Source organism: Apodemus sylvaticus, chromosome 14 (genome assembly GCF_947179515.1).
Source record: "Apodemus sylvaticus chromosome 14, mApoSyl1.1, whole genome shotgun sequence".
Classification (NCBI taxonomy): domain Eukaryota; kingdom Metazoa; phylum Chordata; class Mammalia; order Rodentia; family Muridae; genus Apodemus; species Apodemus sylvaticus.
Genome location: NC_067485.1, coordinates 56,194,267 through 56,215,772, shown reverse-complemented (window position 1 = coordinate 56,215,772; position 21,506 = coordinate 56,194,267). Strand labels below are relative to the sequence as shown.

The 21,506-nt window shown below is 41.7% G+C and overlaps 1 protein-coding gene across 5 annotated transcripts in view; it reads left to right on the top strand.

Moving 5' to 3' along the window:
* The window catches only part of Zeb1 (zinc finger E-box binding homeobox 1), a 182,434-nt gene that overhangs the window by 103,322 nt on the left and 57,606 nt on the right, over positions 1–21,506 (top strand). For all 5 annotated transcript variants that reach the window (XM_052157700.1, XM_052157698.1, XM_052157697.1 and 2 more), the window contains one exon: positions 11,283–11,483. In XM_052157700.1, the coding sequence (XP_052013660.1) occupies positions 11,393–11,483 (91 nt within the window). In that variant the 5' untranslated portion in view covers positions 11,283–11,392. The remainder of the gene's footprint in view (positions 1–11,282; positions 11,484–21,506) is intronic.

The following is a 21,506-nucleotide window of genomic DNA, read 5'->3' as shown; positions in this document are numbered from 1 at the left end:
GGGTCTATTTTTGGACTGTAGTGGAACCTATGACTTCCCAAAATGGCCTGTGCCTGTGCAAGTTACCTGAAAGTGCATTTGCCTTTAGTGACAAGTCTGCGTCCACCCATGACTCCTGTTACTGTTATTTTTCTGAATTTTCCTGAATACTTCCATTTTCTCAGATAATACTAAAACTGTTCTTGAGACTGTGTGCATCACTATGACAAACCATGCTTACAGAGCATCTTACAGAGGAGGAGACTGACATGAGAAGGGCGGGACACTTGCAAGGTGGTGTGGGTGACATGTGACGGGGCTATGACTTGAACCAGGTCGTCTGAACAGACAGCGCTCTGCAGTCCGAGGCCGAGTCATTTCCAGTGTCAGCCAGCGTGTTGTGCTTAGCGTCTTCTTTAGAATTGTGCTGAGGATTATTTCAGGTAGGATTGGTGTGTTTATAAGATAAACCATCCTTCTCCAATAGGATGAAGTACCATCTCATGCATTTGTCCTGACCTTCAGTAGAATACAAAAGGTCTTCATGACAGCCTTTCCTATCCCTACACTTTTCCTTCACGTGCTAGGTTATTATTTTTTCGGTTTAAGTCACAAGTGTTTACCAGTTTTCTAAATGCTAATAATTACTTAGTCCTATTTTTCTGAAATTTTCAGAAATATTATACTACCTACAAATAATAAATTTCCCTTGCTCATTTCTGTATAATTTTTCATTTATTCTTTTAAAAAATTAACCGTTTTAGAACATTGTTAATAATGACAAGGATTTTTATTCTATAAATATTTCTAATGCATAAATAACTAACATGCTAAAGCTCAGTTTATTGCTGTATCTTGTGTAAAAGTGTTTGTGTGTATGTGGTGTGTGTGTGTGTGTGTGTGTGTGTGTTGTGTGAAGGTGCAAGAGCCTTGCCTATAGAGAGGCCAGAGGAGGATGCCAGTGTCTGGCTCTAGAGCTGAGCTGGCAGTCTGCCACACATCCTCTGCCAGTGCAGCTGTCACAGGCTATCCCAGTCGTGCCTGTCCTCTGCCCTCCCCTGCCTCTCCCTCCCCTGCCTCTCCCTCCCCTGCCCCTCCAGTGCCGGCGTCACGAACTGTCACGGTCATGCACAGCTTTGCCTAGGTTCTCGGATCCAAACTCAGGACTTGTGTGTGTTCAGCACCTGAGCCTCAATCTCTCCAGGCCTAGTGTGGTTCCTACACAGACATCAGCAAGGAATGAGAAGTTATTCTTCCAAATGCCTTCTCAACTCCATAGAAGTCATTCTTTCTGTCCCTGTGTTAATAAAGCCTCTCATCTGATTCCTGGTGTTGAGCAGTGTTTGCCTTATTCTTTCAATAAATTAATGATGTTTTTTATTTTCTTGGGCTATGACTAGTGAACTGAAGCTCATTTAAAGGGGAGATGCTTGATAGCTGAGCCCACAACTGTGCTGCCTCTGAGAACAGTTGGGGTGCTGCCTCTGAGAACAGTTGGGGTGCTGCCTCCTGTGTACTCTGTCAACAAGCACAGGAATTATCAGTCTCGGAAGAAAGCCCGGAGAAGGCTCTGGAAATTTGGGGTGGTTAGTCAGCTTTCTTGGTAATGTCCCAGTTTTATTATATCTTCATGTGCTATCTCCTCTGTAAAACAAACTATAGCCATCTGTATTTTTCTAGAGAGAATTTTCATCTACAGTATCAAATTTACTTGCTTGGACTTATGAAAATATTTATAAAATTCCTTTACAGTTACTTTACTTTAACTTGCTTTTTAAATTAATGTATATTCATGTGAGTGTGTCTGTCTGTGGATGTTGAGCCCACATACGTGCTAGGTAAGCACTCTTGTACTGAACTATATCTCCAGCACTCTGCATTTTAATATTTAACATGTGTGTTTCTTAGATTTTCTCAGCAGTCAAGTAGGCTGGTTATTTGTATTATTTGATCCTTAAAGATAGAATTGGGCATAGATGTGTCAGGACATAGCCTATAGTTTTGCTTTAAATAGTCTTTTTGATTTTTAATTGTTTCATATTTTTCTTGGGTTTGTCACGCTAATATTCTATAAGTTAAAGTTCATGTAAGTTAAAAACCATAAAGATTCTATTAAAAATTATGAAGATACCATTTGTCTATGGAAGTTAAGCAAAGACCAGAATAAAGGTTGAGAGCACTGAAGACAACTTTTGTGACTTCCTGGAGTTTGTTCTGTAGAGACAAGGAAAAAATAAAAGCCAGGATTCCATAGGTAATAGCAGCCACTTGCCTTGCCCGTCAGTTCTCATCCTATTAATACCCTCAGAGGAAGTCAGTGAGAACCACCAGGCCTCGGTAGAGGAGCGCTCACAGTCACAGCCTTTCAGTGGAGTGAGGTTTCAAAAGGTACTTCCAATATGTAAAACATTTGATGATTACTGATCATGTTGAGCATGTACCTTTGACTAAAGACAGTATCTACAGAATAATGAAATATCACTGCCATCATTAAACCTGATATGATTCGCTGACACTTGAGTAATCTACAACTAATTTGATGCCTACTTTTGTTTTATTTTTAAACTTATGTAACTGGACATTATACATTATTATGTTACCTATATCTGACATTAAGTATGTATACTATTACCTCATATAGTCAGATGCATGTAGATAATAAATTAGTGTTATCTGTCATTGAGGTTAAAAGCCAGGTCAAGTCATATTTTCAGTGTGTACCAAGTATAGTAGGTGTGTCCGTCTCTTTCCTGGAATACTGTCATTTGCGGAACTTTGTCTAGCCTGTGAGTTTTCAGATGGTGTCTCCTTTTATTTCTTTACATTTCTTTCTATTTATTTATAGTATATGTTTGGTTAGGAGCACTTCCACCCCTTTTTCTGGAATTGTCAATAACATTTACTTACATTGTCTAGTTTCTTCTCTGAAGAAAGTGTGGCCCCATATTGAACCTACAAATGAGTCTGTGCCGATTGTACAGAAGGCAGAATCCTAGGTACCATCTTTACCATGCCAGACATACATATGCACACATGCGCACATACATGTGTATGTATGTGTGTATATATATATATATATCACATCTATATAAATGTTACTTTCATCCCTGCTAGTAGAAGTTCACATTCAGTTTCTGCACCTTTCTCTTCATGGTATGCACACTGTACTTTATATTGTTCTCAGCATTATTCTAACGTAAGTAAAGCGTCTCTGAGCTCTTGTCCATGTCTTGTTTCATGACCATATACTAGCCTAGTAAGTACAGTTAGATGCAATCTTTATTTGTACTAATAAGACTTTTCTAAGTTAAGACTTCATCTTTCTCTGAAGCTGTTATCTGTAGTTTTAAAATCAAACTATCACCTTAGACAGGAGCTGTGAGCACACTCCCAGCCCTCCCAGCGCCCTCTTGTTCCTCCTGGCTTAGCTCCCTCAAGCCTCTAGCACTGACCCGGCTTCTCCTCCCTACCCACCCTTACTCCTGGAGGGGTCACATTACCAGCCCCACCCGAGACCTTAAAAAACACACACTCAGCTTTATGATTTTAGAGCTCGCCTTCTAGCACAGTTGCTGGGCACAGATAGCCTCAGCCCTTAACAGTTTTTTATCTCCATTCCTCTTTCTGCTCTAAGCCTCATGGCTTGTCCCAATTCAGACATCTCTGGCAGTCTTCACAAAGCCGAGCCGCAGGCTCTGGCTGCCCTGATAGCTTACATGATTGCTGTGTGCTGCTCTTTGCCAAGCACTGCAGAAAAGCCCCTCTCTTTCCCTGCATTTTCCCTTTCCTCCTGAAACCTGGAAGTCCTACCTGTACCTTCTGTTCAGCAATTGGCTCCTGACTTCTTTATTGGCAAAATCAAGAACCAATTAGGAACCTAGACCTAGTATCAGCACCTCCCCTTAGACCTCACCTTTTCTGCCCAATAAAATAAATAAACAAATAAAAAACCTAGATACAAATAACAAACCCGTGAAAAGTAAGTAAGTCCACAGTATGAGGTGTAAATGACATCTAGTCCATCAATTTGTCTGTTAGACAAAGTACTCTACCATATTTCCTAACTGAAAGAATTATGATTTTATCCTTGGATTATGTTTAGATTCTAGTTGTAATGTCATCTGAAAGCCATGTCACCCTTTCTATAAACTTTCTCAATGTTAAACAACTTGAGTTTGAATATGAGATTTTTATCAATAAAGGAGACCGGGAGCCAATTGTTTTGCAGAAGGTACAGGTGGGACTTTTGGGTCCGAGGAGAAAAAGACAGACACAGGGAAAGAGAGACTTTTGCTGTAATGCTTTGGAAGGAGAGGAAAGCAGGCCTTGGGGCAGCGAGGGCCTACAGCCACTGCTACTAGCAGAGGCTGAGGAAGTTGGCAGGGGCTAGCTGAGGCCAGCTCAGGCTAGCTCAGGCTAGCTGATAAGTTTAGGGCAGGAGGAGAAGTGGAGATAATAATTGATGAGGACATGTCTTTCAGGCAGGAAATCCTGTGCCCAACAATTGTGCTAGCCATCATGTTCTAAAATAATAAAACTGCCCATGTGTCCTTTATCCACCGATCCAAAGGTCCCAGGAGTGGGCGGTAATGCTGCCAATCCCAGAGCAAAGGCAGATTGAAAAGAGAAGCCGTAAAGGACTGGCCATCCAGAGACTGCCTGCCCCACCCGGGGATCCCTCCCATAAACAGGCCAAACCTGGATGCTATTGCGGATCCTGAGAAGTGCTTGCTGATGGGAGCCTGAAATGGCTGTCTCCTGAAAGACTCTGCCAGGACCTGAGGCAGATGCTCAGAGCCACCCATTGGACTGAGGGCGGTGTCCCTGATGGAGGAGTTGGAGAAGGGACTGAAGGAGCTGAAGGGGTTTGCAGCCCCATGCGGGGAGGACAGTGTCAACCGCCAGAACCCCTGGAGCTCCGGGAGCCTGGACCAACCAAATAGAACCCATGTGGCAGAGGGTGGACATCAGTGGGAGGAATGGCCCTTGGTCCTGAGGGGGTTCGCTCCCCCGGTGTATGGGAATGCCAGGGCTGGAAGGCAGGAGTGGTGGATGCCTGGAGGAGAACACAGAGGCAGGGGAAAGGGGGTGGGATAGGGGGTCTCTGGATGGGAGACCTGGAAAGGGGATAACATTTGAAATGTAAATAAAGAAAATATACAATAAAAGGAAAAAGAAAAAAGAAAACAGAAAAGAGAAGCCAAGTCTGTGCTGGCTGGTGGTGTGGTGGAGCTAAGCCAGGAGGGAGCCGGGAGGGCAGGAGGCAGGCACAGTGACAGCTCCCAGGAAGTGCAGTAGCTTGATTTTAACCTGTACACTACACTATGTGGATGAGTATTTTAAGGGGCTAGATAGGAATGGATAAGATGTAGTTAAGCACAAATTAATATCCTCGCACAATGAAGAACCTCTAGAAAGGAGAGCCTTTGCATACCAAAGCATATGTTAAAACGAGCTTGTTTCAAATATCATCTGACAAAAACTACAGAGCTGGTCTTTCCTCTCCTACCTCCCTAATGTCTTCCTCTGTGTGGGCTGAGTCCTGTGGCCATCCACAGTGAGCCATTTCAGTGAGTTCCTTTGTTTCTGAAGCACAGAGATGATTGCAGTGACTGAGACTGTAGTTATCCTCTTCATTCTGAAACCGCATGCGTGTAATCTATTGAGTGTTTTCATTATTACCATATAGTACCTAAAGAAAGGGGATTTATAGAGAATTTTAATTGGTTTAGTTAATACAATGCCATGTTCAAGAAATTAAATAACTTAGGACATATTTGAAAGGATTATTGGTTTTATCATTGATGGTGTTATTCAATAGTATATGGTTATTGAGAAACCTTGTGGTTAAATTCTTTTGTCATCTGAAAATGTTTTCAATAGCAAGTTGTTCACTGCATAACCAAGGATCCCTTTGGCAGAGAAGACACAAGTGTGTTTAACAGTGATCACTGTGCAGCAGTCTCCAGGCAGGAGGCTTTTCACATAGTAAAGTCTGCAGTGTTTGAGTTGAGCTCTGCATTGCACGACTGCCTAACCTCACGCACATCTCCCATCTTCTCTAAACATGGGTAGACTATCGAGAAACTCAGTGTGCCTGATTCTTATAGTTGCACTAAAGATTCAGAGAGGAGCGAAAAGAGTGAAGCCACAGAAAACACAAGATTCTTTAATACCACCAAGAGCGATCTGTAAGCCAGTGGTCGTTAAGCACATGTAGTGATAGGAAAGCATTAGACACTTACCATTTCTTAACTGAAAGCCATGTTATATATTGTAAGTCATACTAAAAGATTTTTATTTTATTATTTTATTATGTAGATGTTTTGACTGCATATATATGTCTGTTCTCTCTGTGTATGCAGTGCCCAGGGTGTCTAGGAGAGGGCTTTGGACTCCCCCCCCCCCCCCCGCCCCCGGTTCCTGTTGTGGATAGTTTTAAGCCACCATGTGGGTGCTAGGAGTCTAACCCAGGTCCTCTGGAAGAGCAGGCAGTACTTTTAACCCCTGAATCATCTCTCCAAAACTTTAAAAACATCTTTTCTTTTATCTTTGCTTTCTTAATATCTATTGTTTTAATTAAATTCAGAACCAGAATGATTACCTGGAATTGAGAATATACTTCTCATGATGGTGATCTAGGGTTTAAAATATGCTTAGAAGGGAGGAAATAACTATATTGCCATATAGCACAATAAGCTAGCCCTAGTATACCACGGTATATTTCAGATTAACTTAGAGATGAGTTATAAGGTTCTCAAGACCTGGAGGTGATAACACTTGAGGGTATTGACATACTCATTGGCCCAGCTTGATCATGCACATGGTGTATTTGCACACAGAGGCTTCATTAAGGATTCCATTCGTGGTCCTTTTTACTCAGGATATGTTTACATGACCCTGGTATAAGACCATAGAAAGTAGGTAATTTGCCTACGTTTCTGTTACTGTGGTAAAACACCAAAGTGAAAGGCAATTTAAAGAAGGAAGAGGTCATTTGTAGGTCCCATTCCAGAGATCTCAGTCCATAACAGGGGGAGGCAGGGCTGCGAGTGGGCGTGGTGGCTGGAGCAGGGAGCTGAGGGCTCGAACCTCCTATTACAAGCAGAGAGAGCAAATAAGAAGTGGCACAAAACTTTAAACTCTCAAAACCAGTACACAAGAATATACTTCCTCCAGCCAGACTGCCCCTCCCCACAAGCTTTCCAAACAGAGCCACCAACTGGTAACCAAATGTTCCATGCCCAAGTATGGGGGACATTTTGTTCAAGTCACTACATTAGGTACGCAACCTGAGGACTTTCAGAAGACAAATCACAAAGGATGTATTTAAAAATAATTCTTTGGCATACATATAGTTTTCTAACTTATTAAAGACTAACTTACTAATGAGCATGATGTTGATTGTCATTTTGGTTTTTATAATTGTAGATTCTGTGATGCTGTGTCACAGAAACCATGACACGAAACAGTAGAAGTCCATTTTCAGCTCTTTCAGAAACCATTGGGAACTCTTGCCTATCTCAAGCCAAAGACCATTTGCCATTTATATCATGAACTCAAATCAGCAACTCAAATGGCAGTTTTAAAAATCAAATAGCACAGCATAAACCAAAGAGAATACCAGACTGATACTTATACGCTGAGGAGTAATAGTATTTTGTTTCTGTATGGGCAAGAAACATTGTAATTCAGCTAAAACACTGTAGTCTGAATGGTCATTAGTCTCAAAGTTGAGCTGTGGTGCTTCAGGTGGGGTTTGTCTTCATTGTGTGCAGTGTGTGCATGCTGTTGTATATCTAGAACCAACACTGTGTGAGAGTCATGATGCAGCACGCATAAGTACTTTCCGTAGCACCTCGGACTCACTGTGCATCCTACTCAAAAGCACATTTGTGGCTGCTCTGGGTTCAGAACCCTTTACTGCTGTGAGATCTTTGGAGACCCATGGCTAATACAGTTCATAAAGTGAGGCTGTAAGTGACTGCTTTGCATATATGTCACTCAGAAGTATAAAAGAAATGCTCCCTTCACCAAGATGAATGTTATTTTAATCAAAGATTAAAAGAGATCCAATGTGCAGAAGACTGAAATGCTGGGCTCTCCCTCTGGTCTCTGGACTCTGATGGGGCCTGCTTACTTCAGTAGTGCTTTTAGGAAATGTTCTGTTCAAGTCCCCGTGCTCTAAAAGGACAGATCCAGAAAATGGGGAAACTTGATTTCTCTTGCCTGAGTGCCTAAGGCAAAAGATTTAGGTGTTTTTAAATTCTGTGCTACATATCAAAATATGCTCTGTAATTTTACATGTATGTTGCTTCTATGTTTTGGCTATTCAGCATATCTTTCATATCACAATGGCAGATCATAGTGGGGAACAGGAAAGCCATAGAAAGTGGTAGATGATCTTTGGAACACCCTGCAGTATAGGTCAAAAGGGAGTCTGAAAAATACAAGCTAGGAAGACAAATATTAAAATGCAATGCACTTGGGCCCTAAAGCCAAATTTAGAGGAAACTTCTAAGTCCAAAGCACTCTTTTTATAATGCACTAAATATATAATCAAAAGTTGGCCAAACCACCCACAGCTAACAAAACTAGTTTTGATAATGCTGAGCATAGTACTACGTCGCGGAAAGTAAGAATGGCACCACTGTGACCCAGTGGCCAATCTGGATTTCCCAAAATATACCAGCACCTCCCTTCAACAAGTAGTAGGAAATTGAGTTGTCAGTGTGTGTGCTCTCATTGTACACAAGCATAGTGAGAACTCTGCAGTTGCCCAGCTCTCCAGAGTAGCCAGGGATTATTGGAATTGAGAACTGGTTGAGCCTTAGTCAAAGCCAGCTGGTTTAGCTAGCTACGAAATGCCTCTGACAAGTTGTGTTGAAGGTTACTGGTCAGGAAGCCTTGAAAGTTGAAATGAGAGTTAATAGGATGGTTTGTCATTTGCAGAGCCCCCATCCATCCTGCATATGCACATCCAACCATGAGAGCCAGGGGCCAGTTTTGAGACTCGCCTCCCTACCTTCCCACACTGCTCACTCTGCTTGTCTGAAGTTGTGCGTAGTGTAGTGTTTGGCCCAGCTATATACTTTGGCTTCTTACAAAGAGTTCCCCCATGCTTCCATCTGTACTAAAGAGAACTGTTTTCTTTTTGATTTATTAAACAGACTTTCTCAGGTAATATCTCTGCAGTGGTTAAAAAGTCACTTTGAAGAGTGACGTGAACACTATGTATGGAGCAGTTTACTCCTGACCCACAAACTCTGATCAGTCTGTTATAGAGAGGGCCCTGTGCTCTGTGCTTTTGTCTCACTTTGGCCACATCCCTGACAAAAATGACTTTAAGGGAAAACATTTGACTCAGTACTTCGGACTTGGTCACTGGTTAGCCTCCAGGCAAACAGTCCAGCAGCAGGAGCATCTGCAGTGTTCTGCCCTTCCTGGTGTACAGGAAGCCAAGAGGCAAGGAGACATCAGGAATGACCTACCCCCTCCAGCCATATCCAGAACTTTCAAATGAATGCCACCAATGTCCAGCTTTTCAGTACACGAGCCTCTGGGGGTGATTTGTAGCAAAACCTAACCAGCAAAGAAACATGATTTTGATGTTAACTACTGGAAACACATTTTCTCAAAACCTAAGGGAAAATTGTACCTGCACAGTGGAATGCTGTCTGGCCAGCACCAGGGGGGAAATGGAGGTTCAGGTACATATACATGGAAAATTCTCAACCACACACTATAAAAGTGGCCACACAGTAGAATATGATGCTGTGTATATGTAGATATCAGGCACAAGCAATACAGGATCTTTATTAGAGTTGACTAGGATAAGGAATGTGGTAACACTATCATGTGTGTCTGGTGCATTGAAGCAATATACTTGACTTTTCAACCTTTATAATGTATGTTGAGGGGGAAATGGGTGCTTTGCCTTATTTTGAGTTTTAGTAAGATGAACATGCATTTTATGTTTTTGGTTGTGAGCCTAGCCTTTTACAGCTGAGCCATCTCTCCAGTTCGAACATGCATTTTATAATGAGAGAAAACCATTTGTTCTTAGGAAAAGATCTAGATAAATGTATTTATGCTATAATTATTTCTTTGTACTCAAAATATGAAAAATTCCTGATATAAGTGCCCTACCCCTTAAGTACTTTGTCTTCCATAGCCTACGAAGCAGTTCTGGGAACTGCTGAAATTATGAAAACTGTGCTTTCAGTGTCATCTTCAGTTTCAGCTTATGTGTACATTGGGGTGGTTGGGTATGGTGTGGGGCACACGCCCACATGTGTGCACATGTGCTCATGTGGGGAGAGGGTTATGGCTGGCTGTCATCTAAGCATTTGGTGGTTTCTCTCTCTCAGGAATGACTAGCTGACTGAGAGTAAGGGGAAGAATAGTGAGCAGGAATTCAGAAGAATTATGGACTGGGTACCTTTTCTTCCCTTTCTCTCAAATGTGGCAAATAGTGACCTTTGTGCAAATAGTTGACACAAGATCTTTCAGTGATTTGACCCTCTTAGGTACCAGCCATGCCACCAGCATGATCCTTGTACACCTCAAAGGAAAACCTCACTTGTACTAGATTATTTAAAATGTCTCATTGTCAGCTATATCTCACAGGCTCTACAAAGTATAGAACTGTTCAAAACAACTGTTCATAATTCTGATACTAAATTCATTAAAATTCATTAGATATTTTATAACATACAAAACTGACCAAATTAGTTGAAACTTTCCAAAGTCACTGTGGGATTGATGTGCACTGTCTTTGGCTGGCAGCAGTCCTTTTCTCCGAGTACCTTTGATGGTGATGTATTTTATTAGGAAAGATGGCCCCTGTAAAAACCTGAAGTCTAATTGTGCATGGAAGCATTGTTCATGGTGAGCTCAGTACACAGGAAGCATATGTGTAACATAGTTTGAGAGCACAGAACATGGATAGACTGTCAGGTTCCCAGTCCTGGCTTAGTGACTCTAGCTGGCTGCTTGCCAGAGACACTATCCTCCCTCTTCCTGGCTTTCTTATGTGAAGAATCGGAATCTAAGCAGTAGCTGGGGAGCTCTGTGTTATATGCTTGGTTTTTAAAATTGTAAGAATTAAATGTATTAATATTTGCAAAGCATTTATACATTATATGAGTTTTCAATAAGTGTGGACACTAATATTTGTCACTGTGACCATCTGGATCTAGATGTGTTACTAAGTGAGTTGCTTACCAATTATGGTCTTATAAATCTTAAATCTGTTTTTAAGTTAATTTGTATTTTTAATTATCCATTCCTTTGAATTGCAGTTACAAATTATAATACTGTGGTAGAAGCAAATTCAGATTCCGATGATGAAGACAAACTCCATATTGTGGAAGAAGAAAGCATCACAGATGCAGCTGACTGTGAAGGGGGCATGCCAGATGATGACCTGCCAGCAGACCAGACCGTGTTACCAGGAGGCAGTGACAGGGCGGGCGGCACCAAGAACTGCTGGCAGGACGACGGTGAGTGAATCTCCTTACAAAGTCTTCTTCTCTGTACTTTGTACTAAATGAAAAGACAAATTGGGTAAACGTTTTAAATAAACAGTAAGATTACTTGTATAGTAGACAATATTAGATGCCTTACTTATTTTTTTTAAAGTAGATTTTGAATCAGAATAATGTTTTGATAATTTGCACAGTACCTAAAATACATGGAATTTAATAGAACTTTCTAAACCCAGCTGAACTTTCTTCATATTGTTGAAATTCGTGTATCTACCTTTCATTTCATATTGGAATACCCAAATTAACAATAAATTTATAAAGTGACAAATGATATCTTAATGTAATAAAATAATCCAGTGTGTAAACATCTGGAATAAATATGTATTATTAGGGTATCTTTAGTCTAACCATGAACTGAAAACAAGCACCTGTACTGTCTGTGTGCCTGCCAAAGTTAGCAACTTAAACTTGGCTAGGCATCTGGAAAGTGCAAGATTCTCTGAGAAGTGGCTCCCATATTCACTCCTGTACATTCATTGAAGCCCCCGTTCACACTGCTGAATTATAGCCTAAAACATCATAAGCCATGTTTGAATTTAAAGTATAGGCATTACAAGAATCTGTAGCTATTAAGCACACCCAAGTAGACAGGAACACAAGAAAGAACAAAAAAAGAAAAGAAGCAAAATCTAACCCTACTATTCTGATTATAAAATGCTCTGTCTTGTTTTAAAAAAAACAATTTGGAAGTTAACTACAAATATAATAAATTATTAGCTCCAAACCCGTGGCCATACAGTTACCTCCGGTTGATCTCAGTGACCACAGAATAAAATGAATAGACAGAAATGTGAAAGAGGGATTTGTGGGCAGGAGGGGAGATTAACAGGAATGTTAAAGAGTTGGGGTGGCAGTAGTGTGTGTGTGTGTTGCATACATGTGCAAAATTATCTAAAATCAAACTTAGTAGATGAATATGTTAAAAATAATATAATTTCCAAAATTACAATAATTAAGCAGTAAGCAACAAAAATGAATTTAACAGCAAGTTAAAGAGAGCTAAGGAAAACATAAGCTAGAGAAAATTACACACAAAGGGAAATTTAAACAGACATAAATAGAACAGGTTAGGAGACACTGTAGTCTGATATATTTGTGAATTCCAGGTAATTAGAGAATACACAGTAGTAACATCTGACACAGGTAAAGCAAGAGTTTTTCAGAGCTGACGACCCATCCAAGTACAGCCTGGATTCCACACAAGAAGAGGAATGCCTGCTGCACGTGCCCCTCAGTAAGCAGAGCACAGTGCCAAGAGACATGGCTGCCCAAACAAAAGCCACACAAGAACACAGCAAGAATGCTGAAAGCTCTAAAAGAAAAATTACTCAAGCAGAAACTTTTTAAAAAGACAAGGATAAAGTGTTGTAATATACCACAAGTGCTAAAAAAGAAGCACTACCAACCAAGATATTATACCCAGCAAAGCTATCCTTTACAAACAAAGACATAAAAATTCCCCCAAACACTGTAAGAAATATGGTACTCACAAAGAAAAAACTTAGAGAAGATATATCAAATGAAACATCAAAATACTATCAGGATGAAAACACCAAACAACAGACAGCAGGAACAAAGAAACCACAGACCCACAGAAGTGGTCAAGGGAGCAACATCATCTTTCAGTGATCCTTGTACCTAAGTTCAACTCCGATCAGAAGTCACAGGGTGACTATGCTGACTTTTTTATTTCAACTACAAAAGACTCTCCTTAGCTCTGAGGACATGGGCTCAAAGAGTGGTGCTGAGAACTAAGAATGTGAATGAGATACTGTCACCACATTCAGAGTCACCACTTAGTGATAGAACACATTTGCAAATATGCTGGCACAGAAAGCAAGATGGCTTGACCCTAAGATCAAGCCACAGGACCTAAGAGACCAACTCCAGAAAATGTCTTCTAATTTCTACACAGACTGTGGTACATGTGTAAATGGATACTCACTAAATAAATAAAGTATTTTTAAAACTTCAAAAATACATTAACAAACATCTCAAGTGAGGTGTAAACCTGAAGGCAATAATGCATAGGCCTCCACCATAGCACTCTCCACAGGGCTGTGTCATTTATGTAGAAAACCAGCCAGCTGAGGAAAACACCCCACAGTGCTCAGCAGCATACCAGCACATCTTCCACAGAAAATCAGGGTGACAGCTAGATTAAATATCAGAAACCCACCATCCTTCTCAGGTGGAAGGTAAGGAAACTGTTGTGTGGCCTAGAACATTATGGTACAATAAAAGTCAAACCATTAGCACAGGCAGATCTCAAGAGCACTGTACTGAATGGAAGAAGTCTGTTTCCAGGGTTACATTTTATAATGATTGCATTTGACATTTCTGATAGGGAAACCTTTTAATAAATAGCAAACCATTGCTTATGAGGACCTGGGAGAGAGTATGATCATTATTGGCTAGCCCTGAGGATGGAGCAATGATAGAACTGTTTTATATCCTGATGCAAACATCCTTACATGAGCCTCTGTATGCATTAAAGCACATAGACTCGAATACCAAATAACAGTAAGGTTTTCTATATGTTAGTATGTACTTCCTGCATGGAAACTATAGCATCAATGATGGAAATGGCATCAATTGGTTCTGCTAAACAGCCAAAGTCATAAACATTCTAGTCTTAGGCAAGTTCTTTGAAGTTGAGTATGTGAAAGATGATCACCCATTCTATTAAATATAATACCATATCCAGAACCAAGTAAAATACTCAGTTCAAATACAAATGACAAAATCCCAGACTGAATATTAGCTATACAATGAAATGTGCAAATATGCATAAAATTGAATAATTTTACAAATGTTCAAAATGAGGAAGAAATATGTGCATTTGCATATGTAGAATGCTGTATCAGAATAACATTGGAGGTAGTTTTTGTCACTGTAACAGACTTCAGAGTAATCAAATATTCTCTCAAGAAAAATAAATACATTTAGTAAAATGTATTGGATTTCATAAAAGTAAGCAGCATGGGAATAGTGAGTACTTCCTTACTGACAAGAGCACATCTCTGTGACCAGAAACAACTTAGGGATGTCTGTCATTACTCAGTCAGGTGTCTGTTGAGGCGTTCCCACTGCAGAAGACTAGAAAGTCGATCAGGAGAAGTAAAGAAGAGAGGGAAAAGCTGTCATTTATAAACGATACAGTTGTACACTTAATGAATCTATAGACAGATAGTAGAAGGAGTAATGAGTAAAGTAATCTTTCAAGTTTTCCGAATACACTAGAGTAAAGTGCTTGGGCATAATGGTAGAGGACTTGCCTGGAGTACATGAGGCTCTAGGATCAATTCCCAATATTGTAAAACAAACAAACTAAATAGTAAACTGGTTTAGAGTAATCCCCATATACAGTAAGAGCTAGAAAGCGCATGACTAGTGGAAACTTACGGACTTCAGTGGTGGGGTGCTGAGGCCGCCACAGTGCATAAGAAACTACCACACTTGGGAAACAGGAGTCTCGCTCACCTCTAGACTTGGAGTTTCACTGATGTCCAGGCTCCTTCTATGTCCCTTCACCGCCTCTGTTGTAGAAGAGCATCTCAGTCATCCCTTCTTCCCATGACAGGCAGGGTTGGAAAGAACTCATCAGGTATCTTGTAGAGAATCGTCAGTTTGAGTCTGATTTTTCTTGTAATTAGACCAGGGATATGGAGTTTGGGAGATAACATAATAGTAAAGCATCTTTTTGTGACTTCATATCAGCAATGCACAATAACCTCGGGGTATCACTGTAATCTTTGGCCTGTTGTGATAGGAATAGCCAGAGGCTAAGAAGCAGAAAGAGATTGAAGGCAATAAAGCCTGAGTGATAATGACATTTCATAACATGTGAAGATGTTAAAATCATTAGGAGCACTTTGTTTTTGTTTGCAGAACGAGGTGTGGGAGTGCAGATAGGATAGTGCTTTCACTTGTCTGAAAGTGGGAAAGACAGCAGCAGTGTAGACACATAGCAAGAGCCGTTGTTCAGTCAGGAGGATGGAAAAGAGAGGGCAAGAAGTGTAGCATTCCCAGTGGGGTTTCAAGGTGAGCACTTACTCATAGCAAGTTCTGAAGGATGTGATCTGGAGTCAGAGACAAAAACTTGAGAGGAGCCCATCGCATCTGTTACTAACATTTGAAGGAAGTGGGTGTTCGTTACCCTCAGTCATGTTGAAATCAAAGTTACATAGCTTTATTCTTTTATTTTTCATGTATGTGATCATGCATATGTGCACTTGTATGTGCAGATACTCAAACAAGTGTGTAGCATGCATGTGGAAGACAGAGATGTGTATCTGGTATCTTCCTTTACTCTCCCACCCTATCTTTTGGGACGGGGTCTCACCAGAGCTAGAGCTTGCTGGTGGGTTGAGCTGGCAGACCAGGGAGCTAGGGACCTTCCAGTCTGCCCACTCCTCCTTGCCCATCGAGTCCTGGGATTAGATGCAGACTGGTCACGGCATCCAGCTCTTATATGGGAGCTGAGGGTCTGAACCTGGTCCCTGGACTTGCACAGTGTTACTTCTGTGCCATCTTAGCCACCTTCACTTTGGTTCTCCTGAGCCTCTCGCTCATCATGACCAGCGAGACGAACGATGGAGCCGGGGCTGGCTCTGGCTTTCTCTATGGACTGCCTTTTGTGAAGCTGTCACGTTCAGTAGTTGCTAGGGTGGACTGTTATGTTTAGCAGTGATGGGACTGACCCTGCAACACTGTGAGTGAGTGCATCTCTGCCCCGAGCTCCCGCCCAGCCCTGACACCACTTTTTGTGGGGTTTTTTGGTTTGTTTGTTTGGTTTTGGTTTTAGTTTTTTGGATATGTTTTTTTCCAGACAGGGTTTCTCTGTATAGCCCTGGCTGTCCTAGAACTCACTCTGTAGACCGGGCTGGCCTCGAACTCAGAAATCCACCTGCCTCTGCCTCACAGAGTGCTGGGATTATAGGCGTGCGCCACCACTGCCCGACAACACCACTTTTTAATACATTCATTCAACTATTCTGTGATCCATCTGTGTCTTCAAAATGAAATATAATAGAAAATCATGTTAAATACCCAGTTATGCTAAAGTTAACCAATTTTCCTACCCATTCTGGAAGAATGTTATCAAGAATGGCTATAAGAGCAGTTTATGATTAATCCGTATTTGTCAGTGAAGCGCCTGGCTGTGGTGATTGGGGTTTTGGAGGGGGCGAGGGATGGTTTGGGTTGTTTTGTTTCTTGAGTTGTTTGTTTGTTTAGTATTTTTATTCTTTGTTTAATTGCTTATATTTGTTATTAGCTTATTTCATAAAAAATTATCTGGGTGTAAATAATATGTTTATCTGTAGTTTACCGAAGGAGGTCAGAAGTAGACATATCTAGTGGATGGCATTTTCCTGTCTATTATTTCTCACTGTTCCAAAAAAATCACAGTCACTCAGAGATCAAAGACACCTGCACTAAAATGACAATGATGTAGCCCTATGGTAAAAAATGAAACCACAACTATGAATGTGACTTCAAACTAAAAACCAGGTGAACTATGTTTGGTGGGGGGCCTTGTTGCCCGGGGCTTGGCTGTCTTCCTAGAAGAGATGAGAACTTACCCCGCTGCTCCTGGTTACCCATGGGTTTGAGTGCAGATGCACCTTACAGCCGCCCCGCCCCACTGGACCTTGGAGCACTCCCGTCCTTTCTTCTGCTTTTCCCTCTGACCTCCTGTGTCCTGCTCCTCTGCCTGCAGTGCCTCCTTTCCCTTTCCTGTCACCTACTCTTAAACCTGAACTCCCTCATTCAGTGGACACGCACCGCCTGCCAGTGTCCACAGCTCATTTGAGACTGGATTACTGATTGTTCCACTAAACAACTTGTGAAAGGTAGGGACTGTGACATACTGAGATGCGCATCTCTCCACTGATGCCCAGTACACACTACATGCTCAGGAAGTGTCTACAGTCAATACCTTAGGACCGTTTCCTTCGAAATTCTTACTTAACATTGAACTCAAGAAAAAATACATTTGTCTTTCTTTGCTTTTTCTTTCATTTTAAAAGCTTTAGTTCTTTGTTGTTTTTATATAGCACTGTTTGGACATTGTTTAAATTGCTGTAAAATTCATCTTTAATTATGTGACATTCTGTGTGACCTTTGTAACACACTTACACAATATGAAGCTATGTAAAGGCTCCCTCTGTAGTGTTTATCTTTCCTTAAAGCATGACTAGAATGCAGCCACTTAAAAATATTAAGTATTTTTAGCCTATGTGTAAAATATCTCAGCCCTAGTAAAGTAAGATAATCATTCAATGCCTTATCAACTATTTTTTAAAAACTATAGCGATCTCTGCACTAAAAGAATGGAATAGATGTTTTTCCTGTTCCTCCTACCAAGGACTAGTGTCTATGTCATATGTGTGTGCATTTGTGTATATGCATGTGTTGCATACAAAAGAAGACAGGTAATGACAGTGCAATGGAGTCCCCGGGTTCTCTGTTCACTGTTTCTCTCTCCTAGATGAGACAGTGTGCTCGGGAAGCCAGAGTCCAAAACCTCAGCAGGTATGCACAGGACACAATGGCCCAAACTCTCCTCAGCCTGTATTCAGCAAAGCAACAGCTTTGTGAGACAGCAAACTTTTAGACAGTAACTGTTGAGCTATAGCTAAACACCCTGAGAGAGCTACAGTTTCCTCAGTAGGAAGCACTGTCTTCTATTCTCAGTGAAGAGAGGCCTCTCAATCCCCTCCTGGTGTGGGAGACAAAAGCCAAGTGGCTGCAAAGCTTTCCTCCATCCTGCTGAGTAGGGTAGGAGCCTCCTGGAGTCAAGATTACAGAGCATTCACTCAAACAGGTTTTCAGTTGAAGCCTCTTGGAGGCTGGAATGAAGCCTTCCTGCTCAGGGTGGGAAGCCTAGTGGGGGGAGGGGGAGCCTGACTTATTCCTTGCCTTGCAGTAAGAATCAGCCCTCTTCCGAGCAGCCCTCTTCCTGTCAGGGAACAAATGCTGAGCCAGGGTTCTGGAAGGTCTTTCCCTTTGCCTCTCTGCTCCAGGCTTAAATAAGAGCTGCTGTCTGTCCCCTTAAAGGATCACTAAAGGCAGCCATGTCTCCTTTTAACATGACTTGTGACCATTAAGAAGGAACTTCGAATAGAAAAGCAATAGACACCCAGAACTTAGTGACCCTGGTGTTAGACTCTCTGACCAGGAATTTAAGCTAGCATAGTAAGAGCCAGCAGTTACGAACATGGCTGGAACCCAGATCCAGAAAGCCCCACCCAGTCAAAGCAGGGAGCGTAGAAAGAAGCACTAAATGAAGGGTTATTGTTGTGATCATAAAAAGAGAAAGTGGTGTGAGAATATGTTCTTTGGTGGTGTGGGGGAAGGGGCTGCCTCAGCAGGTCCATGCCGAGGCATCCCTTCCCCTGAGGGACCAGACACACAACAGGCAGAATAGTGCAGAATAGAGTTTATTCAGGGCATGGGAGGGGAGTTAAGGGGGTAGGAAAGGCAGAGAGGGGAGAGAGGGAGAGAGTAGGGAAGCAGAGGCTGGCCATGAGCACGTGGAGAGAAGGGGGAGGGGAAGAGAGCCCAAGAGGGGCAAGAGAGAAGCTGAGAGTGACAGAATAAGAGATGTAAGAGAGAGAGAGAGAGGGGGGGGGGAGAGGGAGGGAGAGGGAGAGAGGAGGGGCTGAACATCCCCTTTTATAGTAGGCCAGGCCTACCTGGCTGTTGCCAGGTAACTGTGGGGAGGGGCATACCTGGCTGTTGCTAGGTAACTGTGGGGTAGAGCTTAGACAGAATCCTAACAGTTATAATTGAAAATATGGCAACTAGAACACAAGAAGGAGTAGCAGGAGGAAGAACAGGAAACAGTAGATGAGAGTGTAGGTAGGACAAACAGCTCAGCTCTCTGGAAAGCAGGGAGAATGAGCAGAGAGAGGTCTGTGTGGAAAATGTTCAAAGAAATGGCTTAAATGTTCTAATATTTGGCAAAAGATATAAAATTATACCCTGAATAGAATAAGCCCAGAGAAGCCTATACCACAAAACAGCAAAGTCAAACTTAAGACAAACAGCAAAACTCAAGACAGGAACAGTGACAGAGACAAATACTTGAGACTGTGGCTGTAGGGAGAGGCCAGACCGAGTGACAGCTGCCTCTTAGACACCATTCCGGAGCCAGCGGGTGTAGCTCGCTTCTTAAATACTGACCATTGTTTACCTGGGGCTCTAGGTGCAGAGAAGGTAACTCAGGAGCTACTGGTAGACAGTGCAGCCACATGAAATGCTGTTAGGAAATGCCGTGGGAAAGAAGTGTGATATGGCAGTGGCCCTATGTGTGTATGTATATATATATATATATATTTATATCCATCTTACAATACGCTGTGGTCTGCCCAAGTGTGATGCCGTGTCACTGGGGCCTCTTTGAATGCACACACCTGAACTTCAGATGCTTGTGCTTTTAGTGTAAAAACTGTATATAAAATCCAACCTAATGATGTAGACTAGTGTTATCATCATGGTCAGTTATTAATATTTTAAGATGTCTCAGGATGGTGGCCATAAGAATTTTCTATAAAACATTTCTTTAAACTATAGGTATTTACATTAACTACAAGGTCAAAGTTACAAAACATTCTTTATTGAAGAATGGTTTAATACCCTGTTCTTATGATCCTGTACTGAGCTGCAGGAGCCTGCTGTGTGTGACAAGTCTAGCCAACACTGAGAGCGCCTACAACTGAATGTCCTCAGTTATGAAGACTCTGATTGCCCTCCCTGGTACTGTGTCTGATGGCTTCTAGTCTTCAAACAAATAATATAACCTTAAAATTAATTACACCTGCACATAATGATCTTTACTGTGGACCAAATTCTTAGGATAGAATGAAGCCTATGGTCAGTTACAATTACAGTTATCATCAATATGAACTTATGTTCCAGAATACATGTTAAAATAAATATGAAAACTCAGCTGAGGTATACGTAGAGGTATCTCTATCCCTGTTCCCCAGCTCTGCTGAAAATGCAGTGGTATTCATTTGAATGGATGATAAATAGGCTTATCAAAGAAACTTGGATCCAGTATGAAGGAGTTTCCGAAACCTGATCTAGAGCAGTAGTTGCAAGAAAATACTAACACTGGAAATATGAATGTATCCATGTGGATAGAAACACTAAGTAAAGATGGGAGAAATATCCAGCTTTTTGTGGTAGAATTATAATTATGCATTAATAAGTAAAGAAATAGGCAGATTCCATGTTGCTCCAATCAAGAACCAAAATGGGGTAAACTGGAAAAAAATAGTAAGCAAAGGGTATTTTCATATCTAAAAGAACTTTTACTATTCCATTATAATTAACTATAAAGAAACCCATCATAAGTCATTTGAAGAACACTGGAAGACATCTTAGCCAGCCAGATAACCAAGGTCTTAGGATCAGCAATGATGGGAGATGGGGACATGCCACCCGTGAGATGGGGACAGGCCACCCGTGAGATGGGGACATGCCACCCGTGAGATGGGGACATGCCAACCGTGAGATGGGGACAGGCCACCCGTGAGATGGGGACAGGCCACCCGTGAGATGGGGACAGGCCACCCATGAGATGGGGACATGCCACCCGTGAGATGCGTGAGCCAGGGCACAGCACTGCTTCCCAGGAATTCTCTCCTAGAATGTGAAGTGTCAATCCACTCATTAGAGAGGTTCAAGTGGATCTTGCTACACGCTACAAAATAAGTGTCCAGTGTTCTCCAGAAGTGTCGGATCACATACACAAGGTCTTGAAGCAGCTTGTCACAGTCTAAAAGGCTGAGTTATAGGATGTTGGAGTAGACTGTGGTCAGGACATCTGAATGCAGCATAAGATACTAAAGTGGGAAAGCCTGTAAAATTCATAGACGTCTATAGGTTAGCCAGTGATCCAAAGTAAAGGTAATGCCGTATTTACTGTAGTGGTTGTCAATGTGCGCTCTGATGACAGGGAGCTGA